General features: G+C 34.0%; 1 protein-coding gene across 8 annotated transcripts in view; it reads right to left on the reverse strand.

Annotated features, from left to right (window-relative positions):
* The window catches only part of KDM4C (lysine demethylase 4C), a 255,205-nt gene that overhangs the window by 174,892 nt on the left and 59,012 nt on the right, over positions 1–21,301 (reverse strand). The window contains exon 9 of one of the 8 annotated variants that reach the window (XM_054004332.1): positions 21,002–21,144. The exons of the other annotated variants lie outside the window; for them this stretch is intronic. Coding sequence (XP_053860307.1) covers positions 21,037–21,144 — 108 coding nt within the window. The 3' untranslated portion in view covers positions 21,002–21,036. Of the gene's footprint in view, positions 1–21,001; positions 21,145–21,301 lie in introns of those variants that run through there. 8 annotated transcript variants of the gene reach the window in all.

Below are 21,301 nucleotides of genomic sequence, written 5' to 3' on the forward strand. Positions count from 1 at the left end.
TTCTTCATTTATAACACACAAAGGGTAAAAAATTACATGTATACAAGCTAATTCCACATTGCAAAGTGTTAAATGAGGATTCACAGAGTCTTTGAAAGATGACTGAGATTTGGCAGCACAGTTCCATACATAATATAAAATCACAAAAAAGGTGCTATCTCTGTCTCAAAATCATTCCTAAGTAAAATATCTAACCACAATTAGTCTAGGAAATTCCAAAATAGAACACATATGGTCAAGACACGAATCACACAGAACTGACTGAACTCTAACACAGTTTCCTTGTATTGCAGACTTTCCATATAAATTTTACCTAAACACCAAGAATTAAAAAGTAAAGACAGTATGCTAGCACACAGCACCAAGCACATGAAATTCAAAGATGAATACCAAATCATCAATTTTTCTGCAGCTTGGGACATGCTCTTAAGGAATAACCATATTCCCTAAACAGTTTCTGGAAAGTTATCAACATTTTGATTTGTATTGTTGGAAAAAAGTTTACAACTGTTCCTTGAAATACGCTTGTATGTGGAAGATCTTACATTCTCAAAAGAGTATCTTCAATTTTTTAATATATCTTACCTTCCTCAAGACAGCAATAAAATGGCACAAGTCGTTTCTACTCAGTGAATTTTTTCAACCATTTCTGACTACTTCATGTTGAATGAAGTCTACACTCAAAGGTATGTAAATATATATTTGAAGTTAAGCTTGGCTGATACATAATAAAGTTCCTAATTAAAAAAAAAATACAGGATACTAGCATATCTGCTTTTGATTAATCTTAAACACAGCAATGGGCTAAAGGTCACTGCAGTGATTTTTTTCCCCAACATCTGAATTCCCCTTCCACAAGAACAAATGTTTTTAAATAATATTGAAAAAGTTATCAAGACTTATAACAAAGTCTGGTTTCAATGAATATGAATCTTCGTTCAGATTTTTCTTCCAACACTTCCTTTGTTTCAAATAAATTTACTAGCTGGCCTCATCTCTCTTATGTATTATCATAGCAAAATAAAAGACTGTCTATTTTCTGCCAAGTATCTGCTTCTGTAAGAGCAATGATTTTATTAAAAAATGCCAAGGAATCCAGCAGTGCTGAGATTACTCCCATTAAGACAGCAAAACTGAAGGGAAGAAAAAGAGACATCTGACTATAGCCTCAGAGAACATGCACCAAATAGCATTTTCTTAACATGCTCTAATAGATTCAGGCAGAGAAGAGAATTTGATTTGGAAATGAATTATCAGCTGTCACAAAACATGGACATCATTAAAAGGAGAAAATATGGCAAACATGATACAACCTATCCTTTTTTAAGTTAAAATATAAAATAATACCAAATTAATAGTCAAAAACCAGTTAAAAATATTTCAAGATAGAAGTTCAGATATTACTTGTTTTTAACAGTCCTACAATTAGAATTATGAAAAAACCTTAATTTCACATTCACTTTTGTCCTGCAATTTCCACCATCCGTACTTCTGGTAACAGACAAAGAAGTTTGAAACCCATTAAACAACTGTGTTTTAAGAATATAAAGTCCACATATAAAACCCATTTTAAAAAAAATATCAAATGGAAGTCCAATCTGAAAACTGGTATGCCAAAGATTGTATAGAAAGCAGAAACCCTGGTGCAAAACTAAATGTGAAATCTCACTGCAAAAAAAAAAAAAATCTATTGTCTCTTCCTGACTTTGGGAATATCATGTTCCAACTCAATAAAAATGGACTTTGCATAGGACTTCATTCTTTTCCTTATGTTAAGCATAAGATTTCATTTAATTTTTAGGAGGCATTCTGGATTAAACATCCTTATTCATATCACAGCACCATCATGTTGCCGACTGGCACGAAACTGGTAATGGACTCCTGTATTGCTCTGTTTAGTCACCATAATGTCCCATTCTGGGAATCTGTACAATACAGGTACATAGCTACAGGACAGCCTTTCATTCTATTCAAGCACATGTCAAAAATCCATATACCAAATTACTCTGTATGTATCAGACCTGAAAACAGCATTAAGGACAGTAGAATATAATAGGTATCCAGGAGCACACCATGCAGAAAATGTAGCTTTTTGGCAGAGGATCCCCAAAACCAAGATGCAGTAAGGAGAACTGACACTTCAGGCCCAAGCACCTCTTCTTCTCTATGCAGAAAATAGGGAAAGGTACTTCCCTCACCCTATTTTGTACAGGCTTCTTTTCAAAAACCTTCCCTTTCTCCTCAGCAACATATATGGAATTCAATTCATGTTTCACTTTCCTTCGAGAAATGATTTAATATAGAATCATTGGAACACCAAAATATACAAGTATGTCATACATGTAGTATGTCTCAGATTGCACATATACTCAGTAAAATACAAAAGGAGCACAATGTGCAAATGAATATGCGCAAAGAAATGCAAACCAGGTATAAGATGAATCAAGACTGTCAATCATGTGGGAACTAAATGTTAATTTTCTTTAAGATTACTACCTACCTTGGTTTGTTTCAAGGGAAGAAGGGATGTATTGTTTAGGATGGTAACCAAAAGGATGTATTCAAGCACCTTAACACTTCTAGGAAACCATGTTCCTCAAAATGTACCTTCTGTACCTGAACAAGTGAAGGGAAAGCGTACTGAATTTTTATTTTCTCATTTCAGTGTCCAAAAGCACAGCTGATCAAGTGCAAGGTTCAAATTGCAAACCACTTTGTAAAAGACAGGTGGCACATATCTTGTCACCTAAATAAGCTTTATTCCCAATGGCCATATGTACAGCCTTTTGAGTTACATAATCAAGATAATAAAAATTGATTTAACTGTTTTGAGATCAGAAAACTAATGCAGAACAACTTAATTTTAAATGCCCCCATTACTTCTGTAAGAAAAAAATCTGAAACAATACTGTTCTCAAGAAAGTCAACAAAAAAAATAGAGCATGGGGAGAAGAAACAAAGGAGACAAGCAGAGGAGACCCACAGAAAAAACAGAAAAAAATAAAGAAAACCAACAGAATATCTGTTATTTCCTTTGTTACTCAACAGTTCTAAATACAAATACCACACATTTTGGGCATGAATGATTTTATCATAATAATCTATGTCATTCCGTGAACACACAATACAAGAAGTGATACTTAATATATACCTCCAGTTATAGCCAAAGCCACAGAAATTACTAAAAAAAAAAAAAAAAGACCACCACAAAAAACCCCACACTTGGAGGTGTGTGTTTGATAATACAAATAGCTGAATAAAGTTCAAGACATGAAGTTAAAAAAAAAAAGAACAAACCTCTTATTAATTTAGACATTACTAGTTAAGTTAGAACTACCTAAAATAAACTATTATGCAATAACCAGATCAAAATATATCTCTGACAACAAGCTTATCACATCATTACTTCAGTTCAAAAGTAGGTTTTAACAGACAAACAGAGAAAATGCTACAGATACATTTGTTCATGACTAGTTTACCAACTTCCTTCACAAACCCTATTTTCCAATACTATAAAATGTCTGCTGCTGAGATAGGGGGAACTAAGGCAAAATGTTTTGTAAGTTTACCTAGTACATTATTACCGAAGAACATTATTACCAATTAGAACCAATTACCATGTTAAATAAGCTATCTGGGTACTTTATATTTTAATGAAAATGTACTTAATAAAATTAGTTACATCTCAACTTGTTCTACAGTCCTCAAGATATAGCTCTTTTCTAATTTGTTCAATATCACTTATAACTTAATTATAAAAAGTGGTGTCATAGATATTTGGTTATTAACATTTTAACAACAAGGATGTTTAAAACATCAAAATTTTTAGGGAATTGTCCTTTGTCTTAGAGCATGGTACAATGCCAAGTGTCTAAGGCTACCGTAGTATGATAACTTATCTATTTATTACATTTCAAGACATTAGTCTCTACCAAGACACGGGAAATTTTCACATACACATGCTTGGATATATCACTGAGATTGACAATGGTTTAGCTCTGAAAGTCATCCGGTTCATTGTGCTAGTTTCTTCTTCTTTCCCACTGAACCCAGTTAGAATGGATAACAAAATCACCAATTGGAGATTTCTGTGAAACTGTCTTTACATTCCCTGCAAGTAATGATTTTTTTTAATTGATCTTTTTAGAATAAGGGAAAAGCCTAAGATGCTTTAGAACAGTGACTTTTAAACTATTTAGCTAACTTAAATGTTGCCAGTTACATTTGCATAGATACTGTGTTCTTTTCAACCCTCTAACAATGCTTTATTTTATTAACCGCTAGTGTATGTTGCAAGATATACCATATAATCAGCACTGTATTTATGCATGAAAATCCTGCAAGCTTTTCCTAAACAAATTTTTAAAGCCATAATAATTATTATTTGCATTTATATATCCCAGCCTAAGACTTCAATACCTGCTGAATTTTTTCCCATTTTGCATCAGAGTGATAGTGTAAAAGACTGAATGTTTTAATCAAATCCTATAATTAGGTGCAGAGCTGGAACTGGAACACAAGCACAAACACCTGCACAAAAAAACCTGAATGCAAAAGCTGTATTATACCAAATACATATATTCTTTATGATTTGTTTAGCCATTTTTATCTATATGCAATACCTAAAGGAGTTCTATTGTTATTTGCAATTTAAATATTACAGCTTAAAGAGAGACAAATTAATCTTCAAAACAATTTGAGCAATAGAGATAGACCAGCATTATCCAATGTATTTCAAACAAAAGTAGAGAGGGATGCTACTACCTAAGGTCATTCAGTGAGCCAAGCTGAACATCAAAATATTTTAATCCTAGCCTCATGTTTTAACACTGGTAAATGCTGCCTGTCCTAGGCTGTTAGCAGGAATTGTATTTATGCTCTGACATTAAAGTAGACTCGCTGAATGTTTGATGCCCAAAGGAGAAGATGAAAAACAAGAAACCATATGTCTGAAGTCTTTCTGACTATGCCTCAAGAGCATTAGAAATAGGAAAGCAGATTTTCAAAAAAAAAAAAAAAAAGAAAAGAAAAGAAAAAAAAAGACATTGCACACATGAACATCCATTTTAGGATTCCTGACACATCCTGAAAGAAGAACTAAATGGAAATTTAAATGCCAATATAAAAATCAAAGAACTATCACAATATATTAGTATTAACATGGTGTACACTAAAAGGTTATGGTACACATACTTCCTAAAGAGTATTAAGGTTCATTTTACCAACCCAGCCATAAAACAAGACTCTTCTTCTAACATATGGAATGAATAAGTTGAAATGAAGGCCTAAATCTAGTTTTTCTTAATTATTACAGCACAGCTTCTCCCTACACCTATTTTACAATATATGTACTGAGACTCTATCAGGTACTACAAGCACTTCATAAAGGATTTAATCCTACAACAAAACTGAAATAGATGCAAAAAGCATCCGAAGCTTTGCATGAGACTGTCCTAAGGGAAAAAATGCATATGTCCCAGAACAAAAAAACAGAAGTCCACAAACAAGAAAACAAACAAACAACAAACCACTGAAATGGCACGTGAGCTAATTGTTGAGGGCGTATCAGCTAATCCAATGGAAAAGTAAAAGTACATTTTGCTATCTCTATAAAGTCAGGACATTTTCTGCCTGCTTATGAACTCAGGGAACACATCCCACAGAGTACAGCTACCAGGAAGTTTATATAGGCTTCTGAAAGCACATAAGGAATACTAATACTACAGCTCATCGCTTTTTCATCATGAGTTCACATATTTTCTCAGTATTTAGAAGTAGGTGCTCCCTTAGTTAAAATTAGAAATAAAAAGATCAACAAATTAAATCCTTTTAAGGAAATGTATGAAGTTATATTGCCCTCTGCTGATGAACAGCTAAAACTGGATATAAAATCAGAGCTTGTGCTCCACTATGAATATGAGTAACATCTGTTACCAAAACTCAAATACTTGTATTGTTATTATATAATTCCAAGACATCCCAAATTTTTGTTTTACAAAGACTTGTCAAAAAAAAAAAAAAAAAAAAACAGTATAAAAGAGATCTGAAGACAAGAAAAGATGTAAATGTTAGGGGTTTCTTCCAAGAGTTGAAAAATAAATGTTGTTAATTTCATGTTACTGTAAGATAGATTTACCTGCATGATCTCACTTTAAATTAATTACAATATGAAAACAGTAATTCCATTCAATTTGTTCACCATTTTTTCCTTGAAATGAATAAGAAATTATATTTAATGTATCAATAAGAAAACAAATCTTCTCCACACTGACTTTAAAAGGCTGATTTTAAAAAGGAACAATATAGAATCAGTTAGGAAAGAACATTATTTTCATTCTATACAGACTGTTTGATGACAAAACATAGTTACTTGAACTACATATCAACGAGTATGCTCTTATATAGCCTACAGATATTACCTTGGTTAAACAGATTTACATTTAGAAATATTTAAATAATTAGTTAGAATAAACTCTTGCTGCCTTTTAATTTATTTTTTTTTTTACGAATAGTACAGCTTACTGCTAGTAATGCTAGTATGTCATTAACACCTGCTGGAGCCAGAGAGAACTGTGAGCCACCAACATTTCAAATAAACAGCAGTGCAGGTAGAGTTGGACATACTTTGAAAGGCTCAGGTAGATCATATGATCTACAAGTCTAAATTTCATACCAGCGTTAAACCTCTTGGTCCTGCTAAAACACAAATTCTTTACATTACCTGCAGTTTTATGATGTATCAATTAGATCGCACTAAGTAATTTCATCTCAATTCACATATTTTAGCGTGTGTCTACACATGCCTCTGATTCCTTTCTATGCTTTTTGAGGTATGATTAACAGCACACACAGCATAATATCACCTTGGAAACAAGGCAGTATGTTCTCTCAGCGTATAAACAATACTGTGTCTTTTCAACAGGATGTTTTAATAACATCCTTTTTGTTTTGTTTAAAACACAGAAGGGCTCAGGACTAAGGTAAAATGGAACAAACAAAAAACAAACAAAAAGAAATAGTACCTACAATGTACTCTAAGTAAAAGGGAATTTTGTTCATCTTTACATCAAGTTTTCTCCATTATTCCTGTTTTAAAAGCCTTTTTCACCAACATTTACTGAGCTTAAGACAATATAAAACAGAACACTAAGCTGTGATTTTCTGTAACTTTTATCTTGCCCCCATATATATTTTGTATATATACCAGAGAACTACAAGAACTATTTGAAAAGGAAAAAAGAATATGACAATACTAGTATTTCTTTAACTTTCTTAAGTAGCAGACAGTTAATCCACTAACATATGTAAGTGATGTGACTAGACAAAAATATTCAGCTGGCAAAAAAGATACATCAAAGCCATAAATAAAAGTCAATTAGCAAATCAAATTGCCAAAGTGAACACCTTTTTAATTTTTTTACTATACTGAGCACTATTTCCTTTTCCAAAAACACTTAATATCTTAAATATCTATCCTAGAAAGCAAATGTACTATAAATGTACTGTATGTACATTTATCTCCATATTATTAAATATCATATTATCCAAAAGATATTAAATATTTCTACAATGCAGTTATTATATAATTATGTGATGTAATTAATTATTCTTTTGTTTATACTACACGTTGTTTCTATAAATGGTACAATTTCAAGTCTAGTCTTACAGGAAAGGTACTGAAGAAGATCATATAGTTCAACCTTTAGTAAGAAAGGTAGCAGAGATTTATCTTCCACCTGAATACATCCCAAATTTCAAGCACTAGTAATGTGAGTATCTTTCCTTTGTACTGAGACCTTGTAGGCTAACACACCATGCCATAGTATGGTGAAAAATAAAAGTTCTTCAATAAATTCTAAATATGAATAAAGGCAAATTAGTTTCTTTAGCATATAATTTCAATTCCTTCACTACTTATTGCTGATGGCTTATAAACACAACCTAGTTTTCTCTGACATCTACTGAGAACTTTTGTCCACTGTGGCCAACACAACCGAAAAAGATAACCATTTACTTCCGTAAGTCATGCTTATTCATTGATCATTCCAAATAAAACCTAAGGCTCTAAAATTTCAATTCCTGCAACATCCTCTGGTCTTCACCAAACCATATGCAGTCCACGAAAAATTATGAAGAGTATTTCTTACTCCAGAAAGCTCTGACCTGCTAAAATATCCTTGTATAAAGGCATGTTCCTTCTAAGAGAAAATGCATTAATTCCACTAAAACAATTCTTATTCTCATTTGTTATAACTTTAAATAATGCCTCCATGTCCAGCAAACAACTTGTATTCGGTTTCTGCCCATAGTAAACCATCGTAACATACCAGTAAAAACATATTTCTTAAAGCAACAAAATCCTGAGAACTACTGTAACAGACTAAGATTTACTTTTAAAAAGAGAAAGAGGGAAAAGAAATGAGAAAAAAAAAAAAAGTCTTTAAATTTTTTTTTCCTCATTTCATTACATTTAAAATTTCAAGAAATTACATATATTTTACACACAAGGGAAGCCCTCAAAAAACAAAACTGCTGTATGTCACCTGATTTTACACTTTAGTGGAAAGTATTTCAGACTCTGCAGAGAACAGTTAATTGACCATTCTCATTAATGACCAGTTTTGAGAAAACTGTATCAATTCTACCCTGCTTTCAAAAGTCCTACATTATCAGTAAACTTCTTGTATCTCATTTCTTAAGATTCACAGTATCAACAGAATTCAACCTGATCATCTGAATAATCCTCTGTGGTTTTCTGTAACTTTTGTTACAGCACTTTTGTACAACACAGTAACTTTTGTGTTTTTAGCACACATTCATATATTTTCAATTGTTCACCACTAGCAACAAAACAGAACAGAAACAACGTTAAATAGTTTAAACATTGTTTTAAGTAACCAACTAATTCACTTATAAGTTACATAAAGGCAAAAAAATAAGCAAAGCAAGGATTTTCATCATGAATTGTATTTCTAATGTACACGTTTGCTGATTGTTTACGGAAGAGTTCTAAACTCGTTATTGTTTATTAAAAATAGACTCATTAATACTTGCAAATTGCAAATAGTGCATCTATATAATACTTTAAAAACAGATTTTAGTACTTTACTTCTTGCTGTATCATCTGGGTTAGTAGGACACTCAAGGATAACAAATAAGTACAATAAGCAGTTCACACTAATGACAGGGAGACCCACTGTGCATTAACTTAGGGAAGTAAGAGATGAGTAAATATGATAAATAAGCAACTATGCTGCTTCAAAATGCTTTAACACAACATCATTTTTAATTACTTGGAAAATGCTTAATCACACATAAACTTGAAAGGCAAGCATAACTAGAAGGCTAGGCAAACACAAATCTGGGCCCACATACAAAGCCACTGAAGAAACAATTTGGAAAGCAAGATTATCTTACTGTCAACTATATTTCCAACCTATGAATAAAGACAGGAATAGTCATAACTGCAGAAAGAACTCGTGGAAAAATTCCCAGACTTGCTTTCTGCAATGATTTTATCATAAAGAATAATAGAACGTATCAACAATCTAATTGCAAATGAAATCTGAGGAGATACACTGACCAAATGAGAGCCTAAAATGCACCTTGGGACACAAACTCCTGGAGATTTCTGCCTAGTTTATCAAAATCCAATATAATTTTGATCCCAGCTATAACACTGCAGTGTAATTAGCTTACTGGTTTTTGAGCTGTTGCTCTGATATAGAATCATTTCCTTTTGAATAGCCTTAGAATAATCTAGTCCAACCATTAACTCAGCATTACCAAGGTCCCTGGGAAGCCTGGCCAATGCCTGACAACCCTTTCCATGAGGAAACGTGTCCTAATACCTTATCTAAACCTCCCCTGGTGCTACTTGAGAGAAAAGCCCAACCCTCACCTCACTTTCAGGCAGTGCTAGAGAAGGGAGGTCTTCCCTTATGACAAATTATCTGACAGGATTTTCTTGGTACCACTGCATTACCACTAGCTGAAACAGTTACTCTGAACAAAAAAATGACTTCTGCTTAGTGAAACAACATCAGATCAATCTTTCTGAATGAATTCTGGTAAACTAAATGTTAAAGTTCAAAACCTGGTATTTAAGACTACCACTTAGAACTGTCTGTGCAAGTATTGGCATAGACCTCTGTGAACACAACTAGCTGAATTTCTGCAGCTTTTCCATCTAGTGTTAAGGTACATGGCAAATGCCGACAATTAGCTCAACAGCCTGGCTTTTATCTTCTCTCCCCTTCAACATTTGCAGTAGCCTTCACTTTACATGACTTCTCATTCACATGCACAGATGCAGACCTAAATTGCATGTTTATCAGTGGATGCTTATAAGAAAATGCATGTATATCACTTTGGCTTAAACTTATTTTAAACGTTCTTTTTTAAACTGCTAATAGTCCTAACAAAGAAAGGGGAAGACACCAAAGTAATAGCAATAAATCTTAGCTCAGAATTTATGGCCTCAGTTGATATCTGCCAGCCTTTCATTCTGGATTGCTCTCGACATAGGCAGTTCTATCAGTGGGCAACTCCCTTGCCAGAAAAGTATTATGTGAGCATTCAAGTTTGACACTGTTTCAGTGCTGCACAGATGCTAGCTAAGAGGGAGGAGCTCCACAGCAAGTTACAGGATGCCCAAGGAAGTTATAGGATACTGCTGCACATTAGTAATCATCCCCTCAGCTTCAGAGGGTAGTGTTGGCAGCTTCTGAGGCAAGTGGAGCAAAAAAGTACCCACATTGTTTGAGGACTATATGAGGGCCATTCAGGTTGGATTTGTTACAGGGACAAAAGATAAATTCAAGTAAAATTGCATTGTTTTCTGTAAATACTTAAGATAAGATTCCATAATAATAATAAAAAAAAAAGGAAATATAATTTGATTTTGTATGACTGTACTCTGTTTCTTGGTTGCAGTGTTTCTCTAGAAAACCATGAGTATATCTATGATTAGTTTTTATCACAACATTAGAAAACTTCCTGGAGGTGTTAATTAAAAAGGTAAAAAGTTGGTGTCTCCAAAGGACACCAATATTTTAGTATGTTTTATTTTCAGGTCCAGTAATTTCATTTAAAAGAAAAAGCAAATAATCCCAAACCAAAACCCACACAACCTTGCAGTCCCATTTGTCATTCTTTTGACTACTGATATTGCAGCTGACTGGTCTTTTCTTTCTTTACGTGTAAAGTGCAAGAATTTTAATTAAAAACAATGTTTTGTGTCCTGTAGTTCCTCTGTATTGTACTGCAGAAATCCTGTGCATCAGCAAAATGCAGTGTTACTAGGTCAGTTCATTGCTGTATTCTCCTTAGAGAATATTCTGTACTGATGACTGATTATTTGTCTTCCTACAGGAACTTTTATTTTTTACAGAGTAGTTTCTAATTGCTTACAGCTGGATTTCTATCTTAGAAAAAGAATAAAATCCTGAAATATAATCAATATTCTTCATTGATTTTGTGGGGGGAAAAAATCCAACAAAGATTTTTGTTAAAGTTGTACTAAATATTTAGGGTGTGTGATGATACTGCTTTCCAGCATGAAATGAGATGTTGCTAAAGATTCTCTGAAATCATATACAAATGTTAAATAAGAGATATTTTTGACTCTTGGTATTGGACACTTAGATTAAGCAAAGACAATGAATGCAAATTCCAACAATTGTTTTCTTTCTTTAAAAATGCTAAACTTATGGTCTTGGTTTCATTGTGTGTCTTCTAACTACCTGTAATAGTTGAACCCTGAGAGCAGGGATGTATCCTCGAGCTGGTTTTCTAGAGTTTGTGCAAGATTGTCATGGTTTTAAGCCCAGCTGGAGATGAAAAAGCATGCAGACACTCATCAACTCCACTTCTCTTCCTCCCCAACCCAGTGGAATGGGGAGGAGAATAAAAGTAAAACTTGCATGTTGAGTTAAGAATAGTTTAATAATTGAAAATAAAGTAAAATACAGTAATAATGGTTAACGATAATAAAAAGGGAAAAAACAAGTGATGCACAATATGATTTCTTACCACCCACTGACTGATGCCCAACCCCTCCTGCTTCAGCAGAGGGGTCTGGCCATCAGCAGAACTCAGACCAGCCCTTTCCAGGTAACTCCCCCCAGTTTATATACTGGGCATGATGTTCTGTGGTGTGGAATATCCTTTTGGTCAGTTCTGGTCACCTGTCCCAAGCCGTGCTCCCTCACAGTTTCTTTTGTTCACCTCCTCACTGGTGGAGCACCAGAAAAGAAAAAAAAGTTTGCTGACATGGGATAAACACAACTTAGCAAAACCCCAAACATCAGTGTGTTATCAGGATTCTCATTCTCAATCCAAAACACAACAGTGGAACAGCTACTGAGAAGAGCTTATCCTAGCTGAAACCAGAACAAAGCCTTGGGACAACATACCAAAAGAAATACTAGGTAGCACCTCCAATGTGCTGTTTGCTACAGCTCAGCTACTGTTTTTAGCTTGCTTTTGGACAAAATCAAATTGTACAGAATTGAGTAGAAGTAAAAAATAGATAAAGAATCTATTTTTTAGGAAAACTGGAAAGGAATCAACCTTCTGCCTCTCAACAAAACAACTAAGTAACTGGCATACTGAAAACCTCCCAGCTCCAGAGAAGAAACGGTGTAGTTCCTGCTGTCTTTTTCCATTGGCAAGAACACACAGGAAGAGAAATAGGAGATCCTGGTGGAAAGAACAAGTCAGTCACACTCTCCTTAAGATGCTTGGTAAAAGGATGTGGTGCAGAGGGATGTTGGTGAAGTGCTGGCGAGTGGGTATGTCAGAGTTTAGTGGAACAAAGGGAGGTAATGCTCGTGCTAGATAGAAGTGTAATTGTGTTGTTCTGTGAGGATGAGAGGTTCTCTATGGGTTAGATACTCTTAATAATTTTTATCATTCTATAACTTTCCTTTGCTGAATGCTGTTTATTGCTAAAAAAATAATTGAATGGTATGAAATAGGGACAGCTAGCAGGTTCCTTCAGGCTTCTGTGAATTTTCTTGTTTTTCTAATGGTACTACATTTATTTGAGTAGGCTGAAAATGTGTGGCTTCATGAAGTGCATTTTTGAGTTTCCTTACTCCAGTGGATTTTGTTACTGCTGATAAAGCAGATGAATCAGTGGCAATTAGCTTATATGTTTTCTAGGTATCTGCCTTGAATTGTGCTGAGTAGGTAACTTGTGTGGGGAAAAAAGGTGGGTGTTCAGTTATCAGTATTGGTGAATAGAAATATTTGCACATCATTCTTCTGTGTGTACAAGAGACTGGTGATATTAGCAGTTTTAGTCAGAGCCCTCTAATTCTTCTTTATACAGTTATGATTATTTTAGTTTACTTTATTTCATTTTCCTCTGGTTACTGTTTTAACCCCCTCAGTCCCCTGTGTCTTGGTTTAACCCTGTCCTGAAACAAAGTGCTTGCTCCCCTCAGCCCCAGTAGGATGCCGAGGAGAATTGGGGAAAAAAAGGTAAACCCTGTGGACTGAGATAAGAACAGTTCAATAATTGAAATAAACTATTATGATAATGTAATAAGAATTAAATGTGAGACAGGAAGAGAGAAAGGAGTAAAACCCAATAGAAAGTTGTTGACTGATACCAGACTCCTCCCACAGCCATGATTGGTCCCTCCTGACCAATTCCCATCAGTTTTTACTCTGGGCATGACATTCTGTGTTGTGGAACATCCCTTTGTCCAGTTTAGATGAGGTGTTCTGGCCATGCTCTGTCTTGGCTTCTTTGAATCCCCTTGCTGACATAGCATGGGAAATGAAAAGTCCTTGATGTTTAGAGTAAGCACTACTGAGCAAAAACCAAAACACCTTGGTGTGTTATCAACATTGTTCTCATACTGAATCCAAAACACAGCACTGTACTGGCTACTAGGAAGAAATTATTCTATCCCAGCTGAATAAAGGACTCCTGTCTGATGCTTTTCCAGGTTCTTGTCAAGGTCTCTCAACTCTCAGACACACCTTGTCCATGCTTTCACAAGCTTTCAGAGAAAGTACTGGTATTTCTGAATACTGCTCTTATTGCTTACTGTGTCTGTTTTGTGGGACCAGTTGGTGACTTTCACTCAGTATAAATGTATGTAAATTTTACTGCCTGCTCTCAGGGGTAGTGTCACACTAGGTGATTTTACTAGTCATTGTAATGATTCTTTTGTACTGCAGCTCCTTTTAAGACGTGATTTGTTTTCAGATGCTGGTGCTGGAAACCTTTATGCTGTTTAGCTGATATGTAGAACCTGAGAAGTCTACCAACCTTTTCTACTTGAAACTAGGGGTACTTAAGTATTATTGCTCTCTTTCATAAAATTAAGTCAGTAATTACTCATGCATTCTTCAGTGGTAGCCGCTTAGCAACGTCTTTTCTGTGGATAGGTTAGATCAAAGTGCTGGCCTGCAGGTTGTATTTTTCCCTTTGGTGGGATGAAGTGCAGTTGTTTTGATGTTAGGTTTGATGGATTTGTTTGCCACTGCATTCATTAGCTTCACATCAAAAAACTGACAGGCTGTTAAATGAAACTTTGGCTTAGATTTTCAGCTTGACTGTTTCAAGACCTACGTGAAGATATTTTGGTTTTGTGCTGCAGCAGCCTCAAGCAGTTATGACTGTTTCAAAAGGAAGAAAAGTTATTTAATATCTTGATTTATTTGGGTACAAGACTCATTGTCTTGAAGATAGCTATATCCAGCTTATGTTACCCAAACAGTATAATTATTTTGAAATATATATTGAGACACATTATATATTATTTAACTGATTTTATCACAGGAGAAATGATATTTACTGCACAAAAACGCTTTCACCTCTTAAAATTTATTGAGGTAATTTTTTTTTTCAATAGTTATGTTTAGGTTGCTTTTGTACAATAAAATGTCTGTTCAAAATGAAAAAAAATCCAGCTCAGGTGGACCATTTTATTTTTCAAATGTGAGTGAGTGAGATTTAAAGGTACAGGTTTAAAAAGTATCTCCATACACCAATTGCAGTGTTTTAGTACTGAATGTCAGAAATAGCTATGTTCATAAGCTCATATGTTATTAATCTATCAACTTTTTTTTTTGATTTTTCAAAACATTTTTTAAACACTGCATGTTGATACATTTGATACCAGTCTGCAACAAGTATCATGCTGTACAAATCAATGTTTTTACTTGCTAGATCAGAATTAGCCACCTTATATCATTGACTTGTCTGCTAATGAAATTTTGCAAGTTTTCTGGAACCAGACATGCTTTCTATGTCTTGTTTGGATTGTTAGTACACTACTTCAGAGCAAATCTTGTGCATTCTGCATTTTGACATTTCACTTCATAATCACAGTGCCTTCATAGTCACCTCTCTGAGCTTTGCAGTTGTCATGGAATTTTCTCTTTTATTTTTTCTTTATTTCTTTTACATTGATCTCTTACTTTTTTTTTTTTTACCTTACTGCCATCATTTACTGCCTCTGTTTAATTCTTAGATCACAAACTCATAATTTCCATAGAACAGAAGCTATTAAAATTTCCCACTCTAAATTTATTGCTGAAATGGGAGATTGTCAGTCTCCCACAGGGTTGTAACTTGCACAGTTCTAGATTCCCGGTACTGTGACATTTTGAATTAAGAATTAGGTTTTAGAAGTAAAAAGGAATAGTAATAATCACAATACTTTCACCTGTTCTAGTAGAATAATATTCTATTTTTTTTTTAACCTTCCCCTTTTGGTAGAGCATCTGATTTTAAAATCATATGAAATGTCATATGGTGGTGCTCCTGTGTTCCCACAGTCTGAGCTATGTTATGTGCAAGTACTGATGTCTGTGATGTGTAGTGTATTCTGTGGTTCTGAAATTCTACTGTATTCTCATGAATCTTTTTCAAAAGTATAGCACAACTTTTTTCTGTGTGATATAAAGTACGTGTAAGTAGCATTATGCATGTATATTTCTGGCACAAGGCTCTCATGCAAGCTGCTGCACTGTTTATTAAATAAAAGTTGAACCAAAAATACTACCACTTCTTTCTTACATGCAGTTTTGATGAAGTAAGGAGAGGAGAATTCTGTACAGTAACATTTTAAATGCTGGAGCACATTCTGACAACTGCGAGTGAGTGGAAATGATGGAATCTAATGTTTCTTTTTTTCCCCTAAGTGTTATCCAAGAGGTTCCACTTATCAAAGTAAAAATGTACCAAGCTGGCATACTTGGTGGATGTTAAGAAGTTTTTATTTTATAGCAACTTTCATTTAACAAGGTTTCTCTTTTTAAGGAAAAAGTCAGTAATTTACAATAAACTTGCCTTTTCAGGTATAATTTATTTAAAATTTTGAGTAAATCAATACAGTTTGCCTTTCCTTACTTTCTGTGAGAATGCAGATTATATTTATCCTCAATTTGCTGAGGAAGAAGTTTTGCTACTCTGTAAATTTCTGTCTCTAAATTAATGTCATAGCCTTTAGAGAGAGATTATTTTCATTCAAGGTTTTTAAAGAAAGTAGAATTTAACTAAGAAATTGTTTTCATAAATATGGGATTCACAAAAAGGTTCTTTGGGTTTGAATCAGCTGCTGAAACACAGGTGTCTGACACCATCTCAGATATTTCTCCTTCCTCTGTCTAGGCAGAAGAATATAAATCTCAGGAATCCAGTGTAATATTTAGAGCTCAATCAGACATCATATGTACCAGAATGTGGTTCAGGTGTCAGTGCATGCCAGGGCAATTGAACTGAGTCACCTGTCATTGTATTCCTTTTATTTATACCCTTTGCAAATGTAAAACTCATTCTTAAAATTTAACTGCATTCTTGTATTCTGAGAGGAAGTCAGTTCTCTAGCCTTGCTAGATTAATTTAGCATTTTGGCACTGGGTGGTGACCTATTGTGATAGGTCAAAAGGTGACTTAAATGTCAGGGTTAAGTTCTCTTAAAACCGCCAGCCCCTAACCTTTCTTCTTATAAAGCAAAATCTTCAAATACTGCTAGTAGTGCTAGTTACATACCTTCATTCATTTATTTAATTTAGAACCATTTTAAGTCTGCATTTGAACCATCAGGGAGTTCAAGATACTAGAAACCATTCTGCTGTGTTCCTCCATGCAGTTTCAGTTGTCTTTGACACAGTTTGGAACTCAAATTTATCTTTTATTGTTTTGTTTGTTAGTGGGTTCTGTTTGATTGCTTTTTCTTTCATATTTTTTTTTCCTTTTTCATCTCTTCTGTATATAGAGATAAAACTTTGTATAAGGATGACTTTCACTTGGTTAACTAATGTGTGTACTAGGACCATCCACACCTCTGCTGGTCCTGCAGTTGGTACTGTAGTAGTACCAACTATAGGAATTGCTAGTTTGGCTCAGGCCAAACATTGTAGAGATAAGCATGTACTTGCAATTTTCTCTGTTCTTCTGAGGGTCTAGGGAATATTATCTAAAAATTTCTAAGAAGAGTAGCAGTATCATAGATTTGAAACACATGATTTATTTCCTGTTTCTGAAAGAAAACATTAAATAAAATATAAATGCACAATTCAAAATCCTTGACTTAGAGTAGTAGAGAAAGCGTCTATGAATGAAGTGAAATAAATTATATACTCACATCCTGCAGTAACTACACCAGGGTAAATAAAGTGTAGGCATTACTTCTAGTACCAGTGAGCTTATGTAGCCTAGCAGATATGTGAAACAGGAGCTGAACACAGGCAAATGCCTCAGCTGCATGCTTAGTCTCCCCATTGTGCTTGCTACTTGAATGAATAGAACTTGTTCATACTAGTTAGAAATTATTAATCTTTGAAAGTCTTGAAAAGGGTCTTAAATGAACTGTCCAACTTGCACTGGTTTAATTTTGGATAAAACCCACAACAAAACATACTACTATGCTTTTCAAAGAGGAGGAGAAATAATTTCTGAAATGTTTTATAGCAAAAAAATTGAATTAAGATCTTAGTGCTAGTGTGGTTGTATTCAGTTTTTAAGGTTTGCCTTTCTGCCGGAAGTGTAAACAACCTTTACGTTGTTGCAAGAAAAGGTAGAATTAATCACCTTGGAGGTGTTATCTTTTTCTGATAATATGCAGAGTCACCTCTTGATTCAGACAAAATATTAACACAAAAACTCCACATTAAAGTTTTTGAAAGAGTGCACTTCCATATGGGTCATGAGTAGACCTTGCATTCATCCTGAGAGTGAAATAAGTTACTTCATTCTTTTATAACTAATTTATAACTCATTTGTAACTAATGTGATCAAATAAGTGTAGTTAAGACTGACTCTCTGTTTGTTCTCTGTATGCAATATGTTCTCATATGTTCAACAACCGTATCTGATAAATTACTATCTTTTGGGTCTTAAAAAATCACCTGATCTCACTTTTGCCATGTCACATCCTATGTTCTTGGAATTCTGAGGGAAAATTTTGAACTGAAGTTTCATATATTTTTATGCATTTTATATGTAAAAAACCATAGTTTGCTCTAAGCTAGAACAGTGCCTGCTTCTAGAAGGCATTCCAATTTGAAATGTCCAGCAAACATCTGAATTGAAAATAAAAAGATAATTTATCTTGTTCACCTTGTGCTTATAGCTGGAATTTCCAAATTACTCCAATGAAGTTACTTATGTTGAATATGTTAATATAGTTCAGTAAATGCAGTGTTTCAGTGGCGTTTTCAAGGTTTGTTGAGAACAATCACAATATATAAGAAAGACAGAGGTCTAGATATTTTGATGCATTAGTATGAATGCTGTGGGATGAACCTATGATACATGTAGAGAAGAAATGTAACCTTTATACGTTTTTGTTTCCAGTGGATTGAGGAAAACTAAAAATTTACTCTTACAGGGGAAGTTTACAATAAAGTAACGTCACAACATCCCCTTCTCTGTGTTCTTCTCCCCTTTTTATGTGGGTGGTTACAGGGTATTAATATACTGGGATTAGTGTATCAGCCATTAAGTTGTTATTTAGTATATAAGAATCTGTCTCATACTCTAAGATTGTACAAGATTTTACTAAAAAAATCCAGATAGGTGACATTTAGTATGTCTATTGAATGTCTTTGAAACAGAATGTAAGTTAATAATTTGGCAGATGTTTCTGAAGTTAAAAATTATTCCAGTACTTTCTTGTAAATCACATTACTTTTCGGTTTCTGTGTTCTTTATATGTATGAATGAAATATTTCAATTCAGATGATTTAAATTAGTTTTAACGCTGAAATTTAAAATTACACTGTGATACAAAACAATGTGCTAGGTAATGCTGATGTTCTGTGAGCCTTATTGGATAGCTGTTTGAGTGGGTAGGGTGGTTTGAGTGAGTCTACATACAATACATTCTGGCAAAAGCGTCACAAAATTATTCATAGTTACATTTCTTTTTTGTGTGGATGAGATATATATGTAGAGGTGACTTCATGTTATATTGAAGTTTTGCTGAAGAAATTCCATGGACATAGAAACTGTAGAGAATTCTACCTTGGCCAGAAGTGATTCTTACATCTATTCTTACTTCATGTCTGATTCCCTTTAAGTGTGAGTATAGTTTCAAAGAGGTGATAAGAAGAGGATAAAGAAATAACGTGTTAGATCTTGCTGTGAATAAAGTAAAGAAAGAGTGTTTTCAGTCAGTCACACTGGAAAAAAAAATAAAGTTTCATTGTCAGAGTTACTATATTTTATACAAGTATCATGATGGGCAGAGAAAAGAGACTTTTTTATTTCAGAGAGGCAAAATCTTGCCATAAATAGAAAACCTTCAAGAAGCATGGTATAACAAACACAGATACCCGACTTAAAATCTGCTTATCACGTGTCTGTTGTATCTGTGATTATAAAGTAAACTACTTGGAGGTAGTGGAATTACTAAAATGCTTTTGTCCTGGAAAAGGGTGTTAAAGAAATACTAAGGGCATTGTGATAAAGGTCAGATTTTTGAAAAAATACTGAATGTTTCTAAAAATAAATGTTTAGTGACATTTTTATCACATGTGGCATCAGGATGACAACAACAAAAAGTAAAAAAATGGAAGTGTTGAAATGGGGTTGCCCTACATGGAATATAGCTGCAAAAATATAATAATGATGTTAGAGATATTATGTGCTAGGGTTTGCAGGGAGTAAGAGTTCTCATTTTGCTTGATATGATTATTGGTATTTACAGTTTGAGTTGACTTCAGTGTTACACTGGTTTAACTGAAAGCTGACTTGGTCAAGTAATGTTGTGAACAAATTACACAGGATTTTATTTTTAGATTTTTATTCAAATGAACTTAAATTGTGGGTTTGGCTAAATTTCAAATTTTGAGATAGGGAATATACCCTTCACTTAAGATAGAGAAGCTGTGAATAAAGATGAAACCAATTGTAAGCTACATCATATGACTAGACCTGCATAGGAGCAACTATCTTCAACTCACATTTCAGACAATCCTCTACCCCAAAACAGAGGAAGAGCGTTAATGGAAAAGATGCAGGACCTATGAAATTGAGAGAGAGAAAAAGTAGTGAAGGAAACAGACATGGGTTCTTGAGTCACTGAAAGTGTGGTCTTGGGAAAAGTGAGACATCTAAAGGATTGAAAAGAGGGAGGTGTACGTAGAATTTCTGTGCTTGCTATTTCAGTGCGCTTTCTATTTGATTACAATTGTCTATAGAAGATAAATATTTTTTACCTGTGTCCTGACAGATTAATCTCAAAGAAATACCTGCCTGCATCATGAATTTAATTTCATACAAGAAGTGGTGTCAAGTGTTGTTTAATACCCTGAACAAGAATAAGTAGGATATTAAAAGTGAAATATTTAAATTAATACAAAATCAGAAGTGTTTTGTTGACTTGTAGTTTTTTGGTGGGTTTTTTTGTTTTGTTTTGGTTTTTTGTTGGTTTTTTTTTGTTTTTTTGGGTTTTTTTTGGTTTTTTGGGGTTTTTTTAATTTTAGGCTGGACTTCAGCACAATAATCAGATATTGGACTTTTTTCTTAAAGCAGAAATGCTATGAGAGTTTGGGATGTTTGTGCCTTTAAAACCCAACTCTTGGTCTTGGTCCACATCTGGAGAGGACAAATTTTGAGGTTTCTTCTGAAGCTGTAGCAGGCACATTTAAAAATGAAGTTTTCATAGAGTTTGGCTAGAAATAAGTAAGTTAGAATTAAGTTATCAGTAAAGTCCTTGTTTTTAGTAAAGGTCTATATTCTGCATAATTAAATAAAGTGTAATTGCTGGTGCCTTAATAAAGCAGTGGTTGGATATGGCCCCTTGTATATTCTTATTGCTATTCACAACCA

This window comes from Vidua macroura, chromosome Z (genome assembly GCF_024509145.1).
Source record: "Vidua macroura isolate BioBank_ID:100142 chromosome Z, ASM2450914v1, whole genome shotgun sequence".
Taxonomy (NCBI): Eukaryota; Metazoa; Chordata; class Aves; order Passeriformes; family Viduidae; genus Vidua; species Vidua macroura.